The sequence below is a fragment of the Solanum verrucosum genome, unplaced genomic scaffold (assembly GCF_900185275.1).
Source record: "Solanum verrucosum unplaced genomic scaffold, falcon-dt-bn FXZP01000296.1, whole genome shotgun sequence".
NCBI classification, from domain to species: Eukaryota; Viridiplantae; Streptophyta; class Magnoliopsida; order Solanales; family Solanaceae; genus Solanum; species Solanum verrucosum.
Window position 1 is genome coordinate 1,854,080 of NW_026020470.1, and position 17,819 is coordinate 1,871,898.

The 17,819-nt window shown below is 34.0% G+C and overlaps 1 protein-coding gene and 1 pseudogene across 1 annotated transcript; one reads left to right on the plus strand and one right to left on the minus strand.

The window, feature by feature from the left end:
* Positions 1-1,311: 1,311 nt before the first annotated feature.
* On the plus strand, positions 1,312-3,648 carry LOC125809046 (uncharacterized; annotated as a pseudogene).
* A 171-nt stretch (positions 3,649-3,819) lies between these two features.
* On the minus strand, positions 3,820-7,695 carry LOC125809029 (boron transporter 1-like). Its single transcript, XM_049488702.1, has 13 exons — positions 7,605-7,695; positions 7,348-7,520; positions 7,125-7,207; positions 6,849-7,041; positions 6,630-6,768; positions 6,293-6,458; positions 6,018-6,184; positions 5,760-5,933; positions 5,574-5,669; positions 5,327-5,464; positions 4,904-5,223; positions 4,510-4,780; positions 3,820-4,343 (listed from the first exon to the last, which is right to left on the minus strand). The coding sequence occupies exons 2-13, from the start codon at positions 7,449-7,451 to the stop codon at positions 4,056-4,058; spliced, it is 2,139 nt and encodes a 712-aa protein (XP_049344659.1). The 5' UTR covers positions 7,452-7,520; positions 7,605-7,695; the 3' UTR covers positions 3,820-4,055.
* Between the last annotated feature and the right edge of the window lie 10,124 nt (positions 7,696-17,819).

The window sequence follows — 17,819 nt, forward strand, 5'->3', positions numbered from 1 at the left end:
ATTTGGGTGGGTTTTTTATTATTTGGGTCAAATTTTTAATTGGAAATAAAAATTAAATATATTTTGGATAGATTGTTAAAATTGTGACACGTGTCCCTCCGTTAGTCCAAAGGGTATACACGTTCCAAAAATTAGACGGTAGGGGCATCAAAGTTCTAAGAGTATAACGGAGGGTATTTAGATACCATTTACGATAGTTGGGGATATATTTGTCCTTTTTCCCTAGATACTATGACACTTGAAAAGTGTGGCCTCAGTCAAAGGTTACGCCTTTTTTTTTTTGCCACCCCATAAAAGCTTTGCCTAAAGATAAAAAGTCTGGCCTTTTCTCAAAGTCCACATTTTTTTGCTAGTTTAGGCCACAATTATTAGTTGAATGCATTTCTGTTCAATTTCTATCCCTTGGACATTTTTATCCTTTTTCAAAGATAAAATAATATTTTAATCAAATTATTTTGACATTTAAAAAAAGTTGGAGAAATACATAATTATATCAACATGTAAAGAAGAAATGAAAAAAAATAGCATTTGAAAGTTGATTATTTGTAAAAGAGTAATAATCTAAACAAAGTCTTGAGAGTTGTTTAGTTAAATCTTGCTGATTTGTTATATTTGATTAAAAGAAGAGGTATAGGTATAAGAATCTCCACTGTTTGCTTAGAATTGGGTTCGGACATATCTACTCCCATTCTTTAGATTTGATTTGTTGAAACAGTTATAGTTATACATTTGAGTTCTCACATGTGTGGGTAGGCGGAGCTAGGAGTTTAGAGGTTTTAAATTAATTTTTTTGGGTTCATATGTTAATATACATATATTTCTATAATTTTTTAATACAAATATAAAATCTACGAAAAAACTAGTAGATTTGTCCGAACCCATGAACGTAGCTTTGCAAGTGGGTTTCCATCTGGTTTAAAACAGAGAAGCTTCACTTGTGTTAGTTTGATGCTGTAGAATTGTGATATACAGGATTTATGTGTGATTGATTGATTGATTGATTGATTGATTGATTGATTGATTAGTACTGTTGAAAGGACCCTTTGTTTGGGTTTTTCAAATAGTGCACTCAAGGTGTTTGATCAAATGGCTTTATGGTTTTTTTGAGCTGAAACTCATCTTTTTCTCTAATTGTTGCACAACTCCTCCCCACGCCCCTGAAAAAGTAAATTGTAAGGTGTTGCAGATTGGGTATTACATTTTAATTTTCTGGATTTCAATTATGTGCATTTTGAATTCGTTATATTGAAATCAATCTTGAAAACCAACAGGGCTTATATCTCTGTTTTTTTTCATAGGAACCAATTAAACCGAGTTGCATAATGCCATCTCTCCAAACAGCATTGCCTCGGGAACTAGCCAATAATGCTATCGGAGTTGGTATCGTTTAACTGTTAGCTATTTGAATATATGCAGCCTCTACAATTGTTTGCAAAGTCATTTAAGTATCTTTCTTTCTTTTGCTTTGTCCCTTAGCTTTATCGGGAGTGTCTCCGACGAGCAAAATACATTGGCAGTAAGGTATGTTTTCTTCTTTTTGTTGCTCTGAAATTATATTAGTTGTTGTCTAAATGTGGTCCTTAAAATTCAAATGCATGATTAAGTTGCGCAATCTGTTTATGTGATCTAAGATTCTGCTTATGGTATTAATTTCTTTACTTCTATCACATGTAATTAGTTAACTCCATGACATATTGCCCTTCCTCACACCATCGAGTGAACCCTATAGGTCTGAAGATGTACTTCCTCTGAAGAACAAGGATGACTTTTATCTCCAAATGAAATTTTTTAGGTGAAAATCTGAATTTCACTTGTGGAATCATGTTCTCGGATTTGACATTTACTTCAAACTGTAGTTTTCAAGAGCGGAAGTAAGGAACATATTTTTCTTCATTCCTCATAGGAGAGATGACGTGTTTTAGCAAGAGAAGCCAAAAATGAAAAAGGTTGATGCCCATAACCTAAAACCTACCTTTTGGGGTCAGAAAGAGTGGTCATGATTATGTTGGCTTGTGATTTTACAGTCTGGGAAGAGGAGGTGAAGTGAGGAAAAGAAAGGCAGTTCTGCCGTTGTAATTAATTGCAGACATCAAATGTGGTGCAAGTGTGAAATTGGAGCCAGTGCCAGATTCTTGTATTGAAAGTGCCAAAATTACTCCTTTGTTTACTTTGTATTTTGAAATTTGAATACAAAACAAATGTTGTTATACTAATAACACCAAGTACATTTTCTGTTGTTGAGGGTGTGGCTCTATGCCGTTGGCATACGTAAGACATGGATCCATTGGTATGCGAAATCTGTACAACAATAAGAAATGACTTTAAGCTTTCCCCTTTTCTTCTGTTAGTCAAATCCAGTTCTAGAGGGTCCAAGGATGAGCGGTTACCTTCATATTTGATGGCATGCCTGTTTGGAATATGGTACCTAGTTCTTGGAGAATCTACCATATCTGATATCCCTTCATGTTTACTTTGTTTGTAATTCCTCACTTTTCTCAAAGAAGAAAGATAAGGTGGAATACTTGGATGTGGATTGTGACTAAAGCCTAGGCTTAACTCACCTCTCTTTAGGCTTCACGTTTATCTGCAGGGATGGGTTTCCCTTATTTTGTTTTTATTTTCGTAAAGTCGATTTTCGTAAGGTCGATATTTCTACCTGTTAAAGAGCTGCTTCACCTAACATTAGATGCTGGACTTTTAACTCGGACATCGGGCATGAGGAAAAGCTATTACGTAAAAAATCGTAGAATCAATTGAAGCACTTGCACAAGAGCTAGACTTTTTCGTCTATGGCACGGAACTGTCATTTTGCTTACCTACTGTGATTCCATAGCTCTGATGGTTAAGCCAAATCCAGAGTTGTGCTTCCTTTTTCTTTTCAAATAATATTTGACTTGTTTGAACTGAGAGTTGTTCCAATAACGAAAATATAAAAATAAACTCCATTTTCAGTACTTATATAGTTTTGCCTGTCCTTGATTTGCAGCAACATAACACAGAGCTTCTTGTTGGTATGGTGAGAGCAGTTCAAAAAGCAAATGCATGAGACTGATCCGGATAAAATTCAGAAATTAAAGGATGAGTAAGTTCATTATGTCTTCTTCTTTATTTTATTTTTCTTGTTTTTCAATAAAGCACATGTCTTCCAAACTGGTGTGAATTTTCTAATGATTTTAACTTGGATATTCACATCATGAACCACCTACTGATTGAATGATTCTTCAACAAATTTCTATCTCATCCAATATGGTTGTTTGATACTCCTCCTCTTGCAGTTGAAAGTTACTTGTAGGACAACATAAAGTTCTTTGACCTACTGTTCCTTCTAAACTTGATATACTTCACTGCATCCTGATTCTACCTACTTGATACATTTCTTTAAAAAAATTATACGTACTTTCTGAAAAATAAATCCATTCTCATTGTCATCTCTTAAAAAAATAGTTTTTCTGATGATTGCCTTTCTTTGGTGTAGCAGTGCTGCGAATGGGCTAATAAATCACATGTTGCATGAATCTGAAAAGATGACTGGCCGGAAATTCAGCCAGAATTGTTGAATTTGCCTGTTAGCAAACTGCTACAAGGAATTCCAAGATACCAGTCTCAATCTTGGTTTAGGATGTACTAAAAGTTTTCGATCAGTACTAAACCTTGGAGATTACTTTTCCATACCTTAGTGATACAGATGTTGTGTCTAAATTTATAAAGTATTTTAATGATGAATAGTTTTTTCTTTGCAAAGTAGTTAAATGTTCTGAAACTGAAAATCATATAGTGACAACTTTCAGAAATGGTGAAGATTCTCAGGCAAAGTTATCATTGTCTGGCACACAAATAATTTCTTATACTCAATAGTACTACTACATGCTTCATATTCTCTATAAGCATACGCAAAAGAGCCACCTAAAATGCGCGTATGTTAATAATGCTTCATTCCTTTGATAAATCAGAAGATGAAAAAATTGTACAAGAATAATGGCCTAAACTAACTGCGTCTATGAAACAATATTTGGTTGTTTGTGAATGTGGATATTGTAGAGTACTTGGTGCTAGTTTTAATTGAAACTATGAGTTTTTGACAGATTTGATCGTCTTGCTTCCCCAGTTCTGGAACCGAAGGATCCTCCTCGACCAAGAGAAGGACTTTCCCCTTTTATTTCACTAACGCGAGGACTATATACCTTGTTAGAAAGCCTTGGGCTTTGGATGCTAACAGAATCTCTTGTTGGTGTCGCATTGCAGCTTGTAACCTTTGAACTGCACATACGTCGAATCTCACCTCGACTTCTTGTCATCATGCCATCCATAATCTCCCCATCATCTCCAAATGAACCTTCATTTTCCTGCTAAAAGGTTATGAAGATACCGACTTAGTACTAATCACTTCATAGAGACATTTTATGGCATCAAAACTTGTCACACGAAGAGTTACATAAATGATTTATACCCTTTTTCTTTAACTTCTGTTGATAGATACATAAATGCGGATGGAAAATGGGTGAAGCTTACTCTAGTCATGCTGCATGATGATAACGGTGGTGCTTCTTCATACTCAGCAGCATCTAATTCCTGAAGATGTGCTCCTTTGAAGAACCTAGGTAGTAGGTACTGTCTGACTGGAACTAAAAGCATGATCATTAGTGGGAAGAGAACGCCAGCAATGGGAACCCATGTTATCCCAAAACAGATTAGTAAATAGATGCTCTGGAAAATGGTGAAGAACGCTACTGTCTTGTAAGGTACAGTTTCAATGAACACAGCATGACACTCTTCAATTACTCTGTCAAAAGAAAACAAAATGTTCATGAGATCACAATAATAATGCGTGCATTTTCTTTTACTGTCGAATACAAAGTGAAGCACAGCCGGAAAGCAAGTCTAGAAGGATGATAGAGGGAGTTACTTGTATCTTCGGCTTGGAGCTGTGAATAGCAATAGGATCCGTTCCCAGAACTGATTTCCTGGTAAGCTTTCAATGGCCATGAAACCAAAGTATCCCCAAAGGACTGATGTCGGAATCATTTTGAGAAGAGGCATGGCGGCCACACATCCTCCCACCATGGCGGACTGAAGCAAGTTGCTCAACCTTTGCTCCTTTACTTCAACGGGCAACAAGTCATCTATCTCCTTCTCAACATCAAAGATCGTCTCATCAACAGGTTCATCCCTGTTGCCTATCCTTGAAGCCAATTGAATCGTAGACTCTTTCAACTCTTTTAACCCCTGTCCATGAATTAGATATTACTGGATAGTCCTACAATTTGCAAGATCCAGGAAAGGAAAACAGTTGTGTTGAATGAAAGATGTGAAATGGACTACATCATACCCGAGATGATGGTTCTTGGTGAATCAATGGACTCTGCATCTGTTGATAGGCTTCTTGCATACTTTCATACACTTCAGCCAAATTACCATTCTCAGTCATACATTTCCGTGCTTTTGCAACTAGTCGATTACGAAGCAACTGCATAACAAAGAAGGTAAGTCAAAGGATAGCTGGTCCTCTTTCCCTCATATATGTTCAAACACCTGATGATTTTGACACACAACTTGCTCTTGTCAAATGGGCATACCTGATGCTTCAGTGTGGCCAAACTCTTTGTATGCATTGGAGATTGTGGAATGACTCCATTTGCCGGGGGGATTCCTAGAAGACCACAAATGATAACCTGCCATAACAACAGCATTAGATCATATAAGTTGTTGACATTTAATGAAGTAAAAGGCCAATTGATGGTAGGGAGAATCTAACTGCACACCATAAATCCCAGTAACAGCAGATCATAATGGTAGGAAGATGGCTTTCTAAGGTTAAACTCTTTTTGCTGAGCAAGTTGAGATGCCACGCTGTGATCAAAATAATACAGGACCGCTACCATTGTTGCTGGAATAAAAGCACCAATTATGTGAAGTACTGGGACGTCTAGCATATCCTACAAATTTGAAGAGTAAATAAAGTGTCAAGAGATGGAAGATAAGTTTGCTAGATACAGAACAATTTAAAATGGTAGGCATGCCTTTATCACTGTCCAATTCTCATAGGCACCAGGTGACCATGGATTTGGACTGAAAAGTCGTCTTGGAATCCCGGTTGGAACATTTTTACCAGGAATGTAAGAGACAGCTGTCCAGATTAAAACCATGAGTGGCACTCCGTAATCTGCTATGAAACCCCGAAGACAGCCTGGAAGAGGGACAAATAGTTCAACATCATGTCTAGAACTAAATGAACATTTCAATCTTGTCCTATTTAAATGAAAGCTATTGAAGTTAGTTTTACAAAAGAACTCACCAGAGCCATATCGCCAAGATCTTGCCTTTCGACTCCTTAGAGCTGTGAGTAGAAGACCAAACGACAAAACCAATGCAAACATGCCATTTGCAAACCTCCATGAAGGTTGGAACTCAGGGAGATTTGGGTTTTCTCTCTCTGGTACACGAAATTCATATACCAGTCCCTACAATCCATGACAAGTCAAATCACTAACTAAATTCCATCATACTGTATTATCTAAACCTTGTGCAACTAAGTATGGTTTTTCAGCAACCTTACAAATGAACTAACTAACTAAGTATGGTTTTTCAGCAACCTTACAAATGAACTAACTAACTATATATGTTTTTCTTACTTTGATTGCTTGCTGCATGAAAAGCATTGCAATTAGAAGGCCAAACAGTTCCCCAGCAATACGTGTAAACCTATTGATAATGGAACAAGCTCCTAGGACAGCCAGAAGGAAAAGCAAGATTGCAGTCCAAACACACACCCTGATGATGGAAATTAACAATGAAGAAAGGTAATGAAATATGGTATTTGGTGGATAGTTGAAAAAAGAAATGGTATATACCATGCTGTCCAAGCTAAAAAGAGCTTTGGTCCCAGTTCTGGTCTATCTTTTGCAAAGTTGTACATGAATGTGTACATAAGCACAGTTGGTTCTGCAACTCCAAGAATTAACAGAGGTTGGCCTCCAATTATAGAGTGCATAATCCCACATAATGCAGTTGAAGCAAGAGTCTGAACTGCAGTTATCAATCCATCTGCAACTCTAAACTTGTCAAATCAACTCAATATATACTTATTTCTCTACAAAAGTTACAAGAAATACAAGAAGAAAACATACCAGTACTTCTTTCCAACTGCTCACCAAATGATATTACTGGAATTGCTGAAGCAAAAAATATATAGGTAGTGGGAGCTAAAATCCTACACGAATCAAACATGGTTAATGAACTAACTGTTCATGTAATATACCACACATTGAGGGGTAATACCTCTGGTTAAGGATGACTTAACACTCCACAACTTACTATCTAGGTAATGGCATAAAAAAGAAAGAGTTGTACCTGAAGCCTGCGGTGAGACCACTAGTCCAATCTTGTTTAAAGCACATTAATCTCCCTTTGAGGTCATTTTTAATTCCACGAAATGGCACAAAATTATCTTCCATTTTACAAACAACTGATTCTCTTCTTCAATCCAACAGTCTTCACCAGTTCAATTGACTACTTGAGTAAATCTGACAACAATACATTACACACTATTATATTGAAGATCCTAAAATGGAGAAAGCATCCAAGAAAGTAGTAGTATATATATTTACCTTTGTGGAAATGGATACTCATCAAAAGATCTGATGATAACTAAAGGGTAGAATATACAAAGCACCAAAATGCAGTGTAGGGTACACTAGTGTCTGGTCAAGACTCTCAAGGCTGCTTTTATTTTGCATGAGAGAGAAAAGAAAAGGGATTGACAGAACATGACAAGCTGGTCTCTTACCGTGTTGCTTTACTCTTTTGTCTTCATTCTCCATGTCCCACGTCACCAACAACAACATTGTTTACCCTTCACCAATGTTTAACTTGGACTCGAGACATCCATTAAGACTCATAAGAGTCGTTTTGTAGGGAGTATTAAGAGAAATAATATATGTATTAGGTATGATATTATTTAGTACTATGTTTGGTAGGAATTTTGAACCTATGTATAACTAATTTATGAATTAGTTATACACCTTATATGGTATTATAGGATGTATAACTAATATATTTCATTTGATGGTATTAGTAATGCATAGGATTTAATGCCATGAGATTAGTCTATGTAAAGACAAAAATATCCCTCAAATCCTTTTAATCATTTTATTTATTTATTTGATTTTATATTTTATATTTGTACTAGGAAATTTATTTAAATAAATTAGCTTACAAATTTTATTATTTAGAGAGAGTTGTTTGTTGCTAAATAAATCGAATACAAGTCAAATAAATAATTCACTACAAATTCATGTTGGGTATATAACAAGAGTTAATGGGAAATGGAGGGAAGATGAACAGAGAGGAACTTGAAAAGTTTTCTTATACTTTAGTAAAAAGGCATTTCTCTCTCATTGGTTGTGGAAAGAAAAATAGAAGAGGTTAAATAGAGAAACACTTCTATTAGTTGTTAAGAGGTTACATCCACGAAGTTTCTAATGTGCTCATGGGGATCCTCATGAGCCAAACCACTGAAAAGCCCTTTTAGTTGCAAGAGTTGCAACATAGTACTCGTGATGTGGAACACCGCATTTCCTTCGTCCGGAGGCAAGCAAATGGCACCAATACCTCCCATGAGATGGGGGTCATTAGCATGAGGCTCATTGACATCGTTGAGGTTTCTGATGTCATCTGGATGGCCTACTTGGCTACCATTGCTGTCGTTCACACTCATACTTCCATTTTAACACACAAACAAGTAAAACAAAACTAAAATTAGGTAAGTATCTCTATAACTAACAAGAAAAAAGTCCAACTTAACTAAAAATTCTTAAGTAACACCACTCCCTTGCAGCGGCTGCATTTTGATTTCATGTATCAGGACACTACTTCCAGCTCAAGTGCCAAAGATCGTGAGTAGTAATATAACCCAACTAGGGAGTTGGGGTCGAGTCCCAAGGGAGTGGTTCATACTCAAGAATCAATAGAAAAACATAAATATGCTCAAGTCAATTATAGCTAAAACCATTTACGAAGAAAAACATAATTCAAGTTTGGAGTGACACAAGTATCAAATATCAAAGGGGGTTTTGTAATCAATTATCAACTAAGACAACAAATAATATGAAAATACGAATATGGAGACGGGATTCTTGAGATGTGATAGGATTATGGGGCAAGGTAAACAACCGGGTAGTTGCAATTAATAGTAAACAACTGCAAATCAGTGAATAAGCTAGACTTTAGTGGGGGTAAACTTTCTCTCGAACAATTTACCCCGAATCGAATTGGTTTCTCTCGAACACCAATAAGCCGCAATGAAGCATAACCTTCACTTTAGTCCATTCACTCTCTCGAGTTGAATATGTGGAAAAGGGTTTAGGATTCACTATCTCGAGCTGAACCCATGACAACCCAATACCCACAGACCATCGATTCAACAATTTTGGTTTTAAAACCTCTCTCTCGAGCAAGCCAAAAACACGAAGTTAAGATTGTATTTGCAACTACAACCCATTAAATTCAACCACGATTACTGAATGAAATCACTTTTAAACAGCAAATAAACTATCAATTAGCAATACCCAGTAGTTAATTCAACCCATAATCACACCTCAAGAATTGGGGTTTTAGCTAGACATAGTAAAAAGATAGAAATCGATACCAAAATATGTTTCCATCAACTGGGTACGATTAATATTGTCTTTACAAACGTCTAAGATAAAGAATCTTCAATACCCACTTCCAATTTCTTAGAAATAAAAATCTTCAAATCTTCAAAGCTAAAGAAAAATGTCTCTCAAACTCAGTTCTACGTTCTAAACTTCAAAAACTGAGTAATAATATGATTCCCTACAAAATCTGATACTAAGCTAAAAATTTAAACAAGTATTTATAGTTGTCAAAAAGTGTGTTGCGAAGGTTCAGTCAGCGCAGTTAGTTGGGATCGCCGATCCACTCGGCGATCCACCCTTTGGTCATTTGTCTCACCTTTTTGCTTTTGCCTTCAGCATCCTTGAGGTCCTGTAACTTTGGGCGATAAGGCACTGCATCGCGAAATTGTTCGGCGACTCACCGACTGCTCATTTCTATCGCCGACTTGATTTTCTCCTTCAGGGCTTGACACACTGGAATATTAGGCGAGACCAAGGTCATTCGACGACTCGCCCAATGGTTTAGGCGATCCTCAGGCCTTCTTTTCTTCGTTCTTTCAGTTGCCTTGTTCCTTTTTGCTCAATAGTGTCCAGGCTTTTGTCCCTAAGTCCAAATACCTGAAATCAAGGATTTACATCAGTTATTGAGACAAAATATGCATTCGAGGGCACTAAATCTATTAAAATAAAGCCCTAAATGAATTCAAATCGTGGACTCATCAATTGGCCAACTAAAGAACTTGCCCATTTACCTTTATTTAGCTTGAAAAATTCAATTGGGATTGAGAAAGATTAATTGGTGCTAATTTGAGGTGTAATCTCTCATATGATGGATTTGAGCTAGAAATGGTGAAATCCTTATATTGCCTAAAATTAAATTGTCTTAGATCATACCTAGATAGGTTTGAAAGAGTTATAAGTTGAGAAATATTTTCCTACGATGGAAAGATATATGTAGGTAATTGAGATTTCAAGGAAAATTTGATTTGACCCATGATTAATTTAGAAAGTACGAAATTAATGTGCAATGGATCGTATAGATGTTGATTGACTTTTCATTCCAAAATCTCCTTAGTATCCTTGCTTGACAAGGTCAATGTTCATCCTATCCTCTATCTAGTTATCTTTAATTGTGTTCATTTCGTCACTGAAACCCCCTCCCCCCCCCCAAAAAAAATACTTGTATTAATTGTCCAAATTCAAATTAGTAGCTTGTAATTTTTTATTTCTTCAATCGCCTATACATTGTTCTGTGTGGGGTTCGACGCCGACCTCATACATTGGATATTATTTTTCATAAGACCACTTATATTTCTAGTTTGGGAGTGTAGTTGAGCCTTATAAAAATGGAACCTTTGTCGGGGAACAGTTTGGTGTATGGAATTGATTTAGAATTTATGGTTCACTTGTTTCTATTCAAATTGTGAATAGTTATTTATGTTTTCCCGTTGTGTGTTAGTTTTATGTTTATTTTATGGCTTCTTTTGATGAAACCAAATTTGATATTTGCAACCCCAATGTTGATGACCCATCTCCTTATTAGGGAGGACCTCATGTTGGCCTTAGTTGTATGACGCCTCCCAAAGTGAAGAAGTATGTTGCAGACTGCTTATTGCGAGTCAAACTTGGCTTGTGAGCTTGACCCAACAACTTGAAAAAGGTGTGAGGCTACAAAAGGAAATACTCCAAATGAGGGATTAACATGCATCTAAATCGGTGCCATGAACTATCGAACTTAATCTTGCAATTGCGAATTTGAATACCAATGGAAAAACAAAGATTGAAACATGTGATGTTCCTCTTCAAATGGTCAAGAATAGTGAATTGGAATCTGAGTGTCAAGGAGAAGGGGTTGTGATAGATGTGGAAGAAATCTTAGGCCTTTGCAAACCAATCATGCCAATAATAATTCAAGATGTTGAAGTTGAAAAAGTGATACTAGAGTTGCAAAAAAAGTCAAAAATATCATTTTCGACAACTCTAGTTCATTTGTAAGTGAGAATGGTCATCGCTTGAAGGCCAAGAATTATGATATATAACATTCAAGAAATGACTTATTGATCTTGTAGCACCTCAAAAATTTTTAAGCTAAGACCCGAGTCATTTTTCATATGCATGTAAGGTCGTATCGAGTGGTTTTTAATTGTGCGTAGGTTTTAAGGTAAATTCTTTAGTCTGGTAAGAGATTTGGAAATGAATTAAGACCATAAGAATCCTCTAGCATTAATTTGAGTTGAAAGCTTCCTTATCGATTGAATTTCGATATAAGATTTTTCTTGTGGTCAACTTCAAATGACCATATTTGTTAGAATATGAATACTTAGATGACTCATAACCTATCAAATTAAAGGTAGTTTATTCTTCTTTCCAACCCCACTAAATTTTCAACAATCTTAGTTTGGTGTGAACAATTATGACCATTTTACTAACCTGATGTAGTGAAGTGATGTTTTGGCCAACATAAAAATATTTAAAAGGGTCATTTTTTGTCTTTTTCCCCTAGAAAAACTTTAAACGGATTTTTGAACTCTTAAAAGCCCTAAACAATTAGATTTCTATCTCTTAATTCCTTCTTCTCCTCTCTCTCTCAAACCCCAATGCAAAACTCTAAGAAAAAATAAAGCAGACGACTTCCAAGCAAGATCTTTTTCAGGATTCTTCTTCAAGGTAAGTCCTTCTCCAAAGATTTCAATCTTTCCAACTCAAATTTGTTTATACAATTATTAATCATTAATAGACGTCTTAATTCTTGGCCATAGTGTTTTCAAGAAACTAATTCAAGAATCTCAAGAAAGATATTCTTGATTGTTCTTCTTTAAGTTGGGATTCTTCTTCAAAATTCATGGAGCTTTTAAGGTATGTAAGGCTATTCATAGTGTTGGACTAAGTTCGTCCTCACATCCTACATCTAAATTCAGTCAATAAGAGTTCAATCCAGTGTTTTACCCACAGTTTCCATGAAATTATAGATATGAATTGAGTTCCTTATTCTGCCTCCTGAGTACTATTTTATGAGATTTTGATATTTTATGTATTGAGATTTGAGATTCTTGAGTTGTTGTTCATGCTTATATATTCATATGAACCCTACTTATGGAGATTTTTCTAAAAGTCTTTGAAAAAGTACCTTTTTTCCTTACATTGATTTTGGAATTTTAAAGTGAGTCCAAGTATATTTTAAAGTATTATTTTGAGAAGAGTTTTAAGGGGAATCTTAGTGGTTCCAGATGTATTAATTTTATATTTAGAAAGAAAGTATTCTTTCAAGAAAAGTATAGATAAAGAGTTCACAAGCATTTTCAATAAAATAAAATAAAGTTCAATTACCCCTTAAAGAGGTTATTGTTTTTACATTGAGCAAGAGAGTACTATTTTTTCAGAAAGAGCATAAAGAGTTTTCAAAGAGATTTAGTACAACTCAGTGACCTCTTAAAGAGGGCTTTTGAGTAATTAACTCAACCTAGGGAGTATTTTATATGAGCATACAATTATATTTTATATGCTTCTTAGCAACGTGTGTAAAATGTTGTATCATCACGAGGTTCATGGTGATGGATGTCGGTTAGAGAAACTCATGTAAAGTAAAGTATATTTATATATATTTCTTCATTATTTGTTATTATTGCATCTTCTATTGTAAAGCTTAAATGATTTTACTTCATGTTCAGACTTCACTTTCAGCCAGGTTACTTTAAGTTCTTTACAATTTATTTATTCAGTTTAGTTATTTATTTTATTCAGCCCTATTACATACAACAGATTCAGGTACTTAGAATCATCAATAGGCGTTCCGTTGATCACATCATTCGCTCATCAGCTTTTGATGAGACCTTTTTTGCTTTTAGAGGACTCTAGTTTTAGGATTTATTAGTACTAGCATTTTGCAATATCGTGGGTCTTGTCCCGATAGCTATCTTTATATAGTGAAGGCTTCATAGATAGACACTTTTGAATAGACTTTCGGTATTCAGTTTTCAAATGTTTTATTTAAAACTTTATATTTGGATGTAAAGTTTTGTGTAAATCTGAGCAAACAGGCGTTTGAGTTTTGATATGGTAGATGGGAAACTCTTGGTAGATATAAATCTTTTTTATTTATACAAATAAGCATGGATGGGTAAGCTGAAAAATATGACGATAAAATTACACTAAAAATTAAATTCTTATTTACTTACTTCAAGTCCTTAAAAAACACTCCAATTTGATGTTTGGTTCATGCAACTCACCTAATCCCCGTTTCTATTTTAAGCGAGAGAAAATAGACATAGTTGTGTAGGTTTCATGGAGATTTTCTTTGAAGCTAACAAAGAAGATAATAAAGATGAATTTTGTTAGTCATGTGCGGTCTACAATTAAATTTAATACTTTATATTTTTTATAAACCTATTAGGTTTAGAGTAAAAAAAAAACTTAAATAAACACATTTTGTTATATTTTAAAGACCATTTCAATCATATAAAATATATTAAGGACCAAAATGAACACTTTATTAAGAACTATTTCAATAAAGTGAAATATATTGATCAAAATAAAGCATTAACCATATATTAAGGATCATTTTAATCATATTCTCAGTATTTTACTATGAAAAAACATATTATTTTAAAATGTATTTTAATTTCAGAAGTTAACATACAAATCAAATGATTATTTTTAGGATGAGACTAGTAGTGTAAAATGAAGTTGTATACTTCCTCTTTGTTTCATATAAATTGATCACTTTTCATCTTCCATGATGCTTAATAAATCATAAATAAGAAGATAATTTTACTAATTTATCTTTTAAAAAACTTCTTGAATTTTTTTACAAATAAATGTGAATACTTAAAAAGAAATTAATTACAAGATTAATATAGAAAAAAATTAATTAATATTTTTTTCTTGATTGAATAAAATGATCAACTAATATGGCTATATGAGATAAATAATTATCAACTAATATAATAAGGAGCGAGTATAAACTAAAGTTGGGATTTGTTACTTACTTTGGTATGTCTGTCTAGTAATGGTTGTTCAGTTGGCAGGTGAAGAAGATCTTAATTGTTCATTAATTAGTTCACACATTCCTAAACAACTTGTTATTATAAAAATAAAATTTAAAAGACATTACAGTGAGAGATATTTGTCGTTGTCTAAAAATTGACTTGAAAGACCAAAACCGTGTACACACAAAGCATTTAAAATAGGGATGGTAAATGTGGGGTCGGGATTGGGGAAGACGTGGAGATGATTGTGGAGCAAACTCAAAAATTTTATCATGGGGAAAGGCACAATTAATAAAAAAAAATGTGTGAGGCTCCACTGTATTTTTTGACACATAAAATAGTGATCATACTTATCTTCTTTTCCAAATAAAGTAATGAATAAGAGGGAAAAACATATTTATATCATTTATGTGGATTAATCAAACATAATAAATTATTTTAATAAACTTATGTTTATACAAATATATAAAAAAAATTACTTAATCAAAATATAAATTCATGAACTTATTTTTGTTCTTTTTTACTCACTCATTTTATTTGTGCAATTATTAATTATCATCTTTTGTTGAAGTTTTAAATCAAAAAATAAGAAATTATTCGTTAATGAACCTTATTTTGGTACATAAATATCATTGATAAGATTTATTTTTTATACATAACTAATTAAACTAATTATGAGAAATTATCTATATAAGTGTGTGAGAGATTGTAATTATCAACTTTTTGCTATTTATTGCTTAAAAAAAGTATTTTGATTTTTAAAATATAAAATCAAAACCAAATCAAATTATTTCAGTTTTGTTAACATGTAAAACAAAGAAAAATCAAATAAAAATATATCAAGGTTACCTTTGATTTTTTTTTTTAAAAAAAATCGTGAACCCCCTTACCTTTATCACTTATTGAATTTTGTTTTATCAACATAGAAATATCATTCCCTTCATTCTATTTGGAGGAAATATTGAAAGAAACTTCTTATATTTTGTATATTTGACTAAATTCTTGAACAACACATACATTTTCAGAAAAATAAATATGAAAAAGTATAGAAACGAAGAAAACTAATATATATGCAAAGGTACTCTCAATTGCTCATAATTAATTATGTATAATTCTTATTGATAATCTATATGTACCAAAATAAGGTTCACTAATGAATTGTTTCTCATTTTCTAATCTGAAACATTGGCAAGAAAAGATAATTACACAAATACAATAAATGAGAAAAAAAAAGTTAATAAATTTACTATATAAACATATTTATATTTATTTAATATAATTTATTATGTTTGACATGAATTGTATAAATTCTTTCTCTTTCTTGTTCATTACTTTCATTTGAAAAAGAAGACAAATGAGATTCACTATGTAATGTATAAAAAATATGGAGCCTTACACACATTTTGATTTGTTGGTTGTACCTTACACACACTAATTACAAAATTAACAAGATCTTGAGGTAGGTGATGTTATACTACATCATGTTGCTATATTCCATCTTCCATGAAACAACTAAGATCATCCGGTCTTTCATCATAATTATAATGACTTGGCAGAATATAATACAAAGGACCAAGCCCTGTCCAGTTCTCAGATCACAGATTTGCTGAGCCAGAGTGAGGTTCCCACCAAATATACTTCTCTTAATTTCATCTCTAACTTCCATGATTGTGACCCCCTTTCCATTGGACTATGTTGGGATATATCTTTTACAATACTTATTCCACGTGTAGTTTGCTCAAAGGGATCAAGTTGTCCTAAACTTCCACCAAATTTTGCAAAAAGGGCTTTAGACACATCTAATAAGGATCTAAACCCTACACCCCCTTTTGATTTGGGATATCAAACATTCTTCCAAGAGGACCAATGACTACTCTTGCCCTCCTCCTTGTTACTCCAATAAAATCTTGTGTAATTCTGAAATGGTATATTTGGTGGGGGCTAGAGCTGATATAGATAAATTGGCATTGCTTTGTAGAACACCATTGATCAACACTGTCTTTCCTCCATATGAGAGAAACTTCCCCTTCCAAGTCTATAGATTCTCCTTCACCTTTTTAATCAAATCATTATATATAGTACTCTTTCTTTTTCCTTGAGTGAAAAATTGGACAGCTCAGGTATTAACACTCCGTTTACAAAACCCGTCATTTGTTCAACATCCTGCATCAACCTGACTGCCACATTTTTGAACATATAAAATGCACTTTTATCTCTATTAATCAATTGTTTCATATTCTTTAAGAGTTTCCATAATCAAACTGATAGAGTCCTTATATGCAGATGTGAAAATGGTAGTATCATCTGCATATCTAACACTCCACCTTGGCAATGGCCATATGATCATTTATACAACCCATTGTCATGCAGAGAATTTAGAGCCCTAGAAAGCACTTCATCTGAAAGAACAAATAAGGTTGGTGAAAGAGGATCACCCTGCTTCACACTACTAGTAGAGTTAAAAAAAAAAAACATGACACTGACCATTGAGCAAGATAGAAGCCAAATCAAATCAATGAGAACATCTTGAAACCCCATTTTCCTCAGAACCCTAGTAAGAAAATGCTAAGAGACTCTATCATAAGCCCTTGTCATATCTAACTTTATTACCGCATTAGTTGGTTTTCCCCTCTTCCTGATGTCTATAACTATCTCTCGAGTAAGTAGCACATTCTCAATTATACATCTGTCTTTCACAAAACAAGACTGATTTGAGGAGATAAGTCGCAACAGTAAAGGATCAAGTCTTCCATGCATCACCCTTGAGATTACCTTGTTAATGAAATTACTCAAACTGATTGGTCTCAAATTCTGAACCACCTCTTTTTTAGGAATTAGGACCAAGTTAGTATGAGTAAAACATTTGGGGAGAGAGTATCACCACCAAAAAATTGCCTCTACTACCTTATGAACATATATACCAACCACTAATTCCCAACAAGATTGAAAAAAACTCCGGATAGACCATCAGGTCCACTTGCACTTGACCCATCTAAAGCCAAGCTAAGGTTGTTTTTCTCAGTTCTTCCAAGACTAGTGGAATAGAGCACAACTTTGCATTATCCTCTTCAGATACCATTTCAGGAATATGATTTAGAATATTAAAATCAGAGCCCTCCTTTTCTTGCTGAAATTGATTTCTATAGAACTTGATGCCCTCTTCTGCAATTGCTGAGTCTCCCTCTATTAAATTTCCATGTGT

What these genes read in the sequence shown, in the direction of transcription:
- LOC125809029 (XM_049488702.1), bottom strand. Translation starts at nt 7,451, where the DNA reads ATGGAAGATAATTTTGTGCCATTTCGTGGAATTAAAAATGACCTCAAA. An exon ending in TGCTGTTACTGGGATTTATG is followed by an intron (nt 5,670 to 5,759) that starts GTGTGCAGTTAG and finishes TTGTTATGGCAG; the next exon opens with GTTATCATTTGTGGTCTTCT. An exon ending in TGGCCACACTGAAGCATCAG is followed by an intron (nt 5,465 to 5,573) that starts GTATGCCCATTT and finishes TTTGTTATGCAG; the next exon opens with TTGCTTCGTAATCGACTAGT.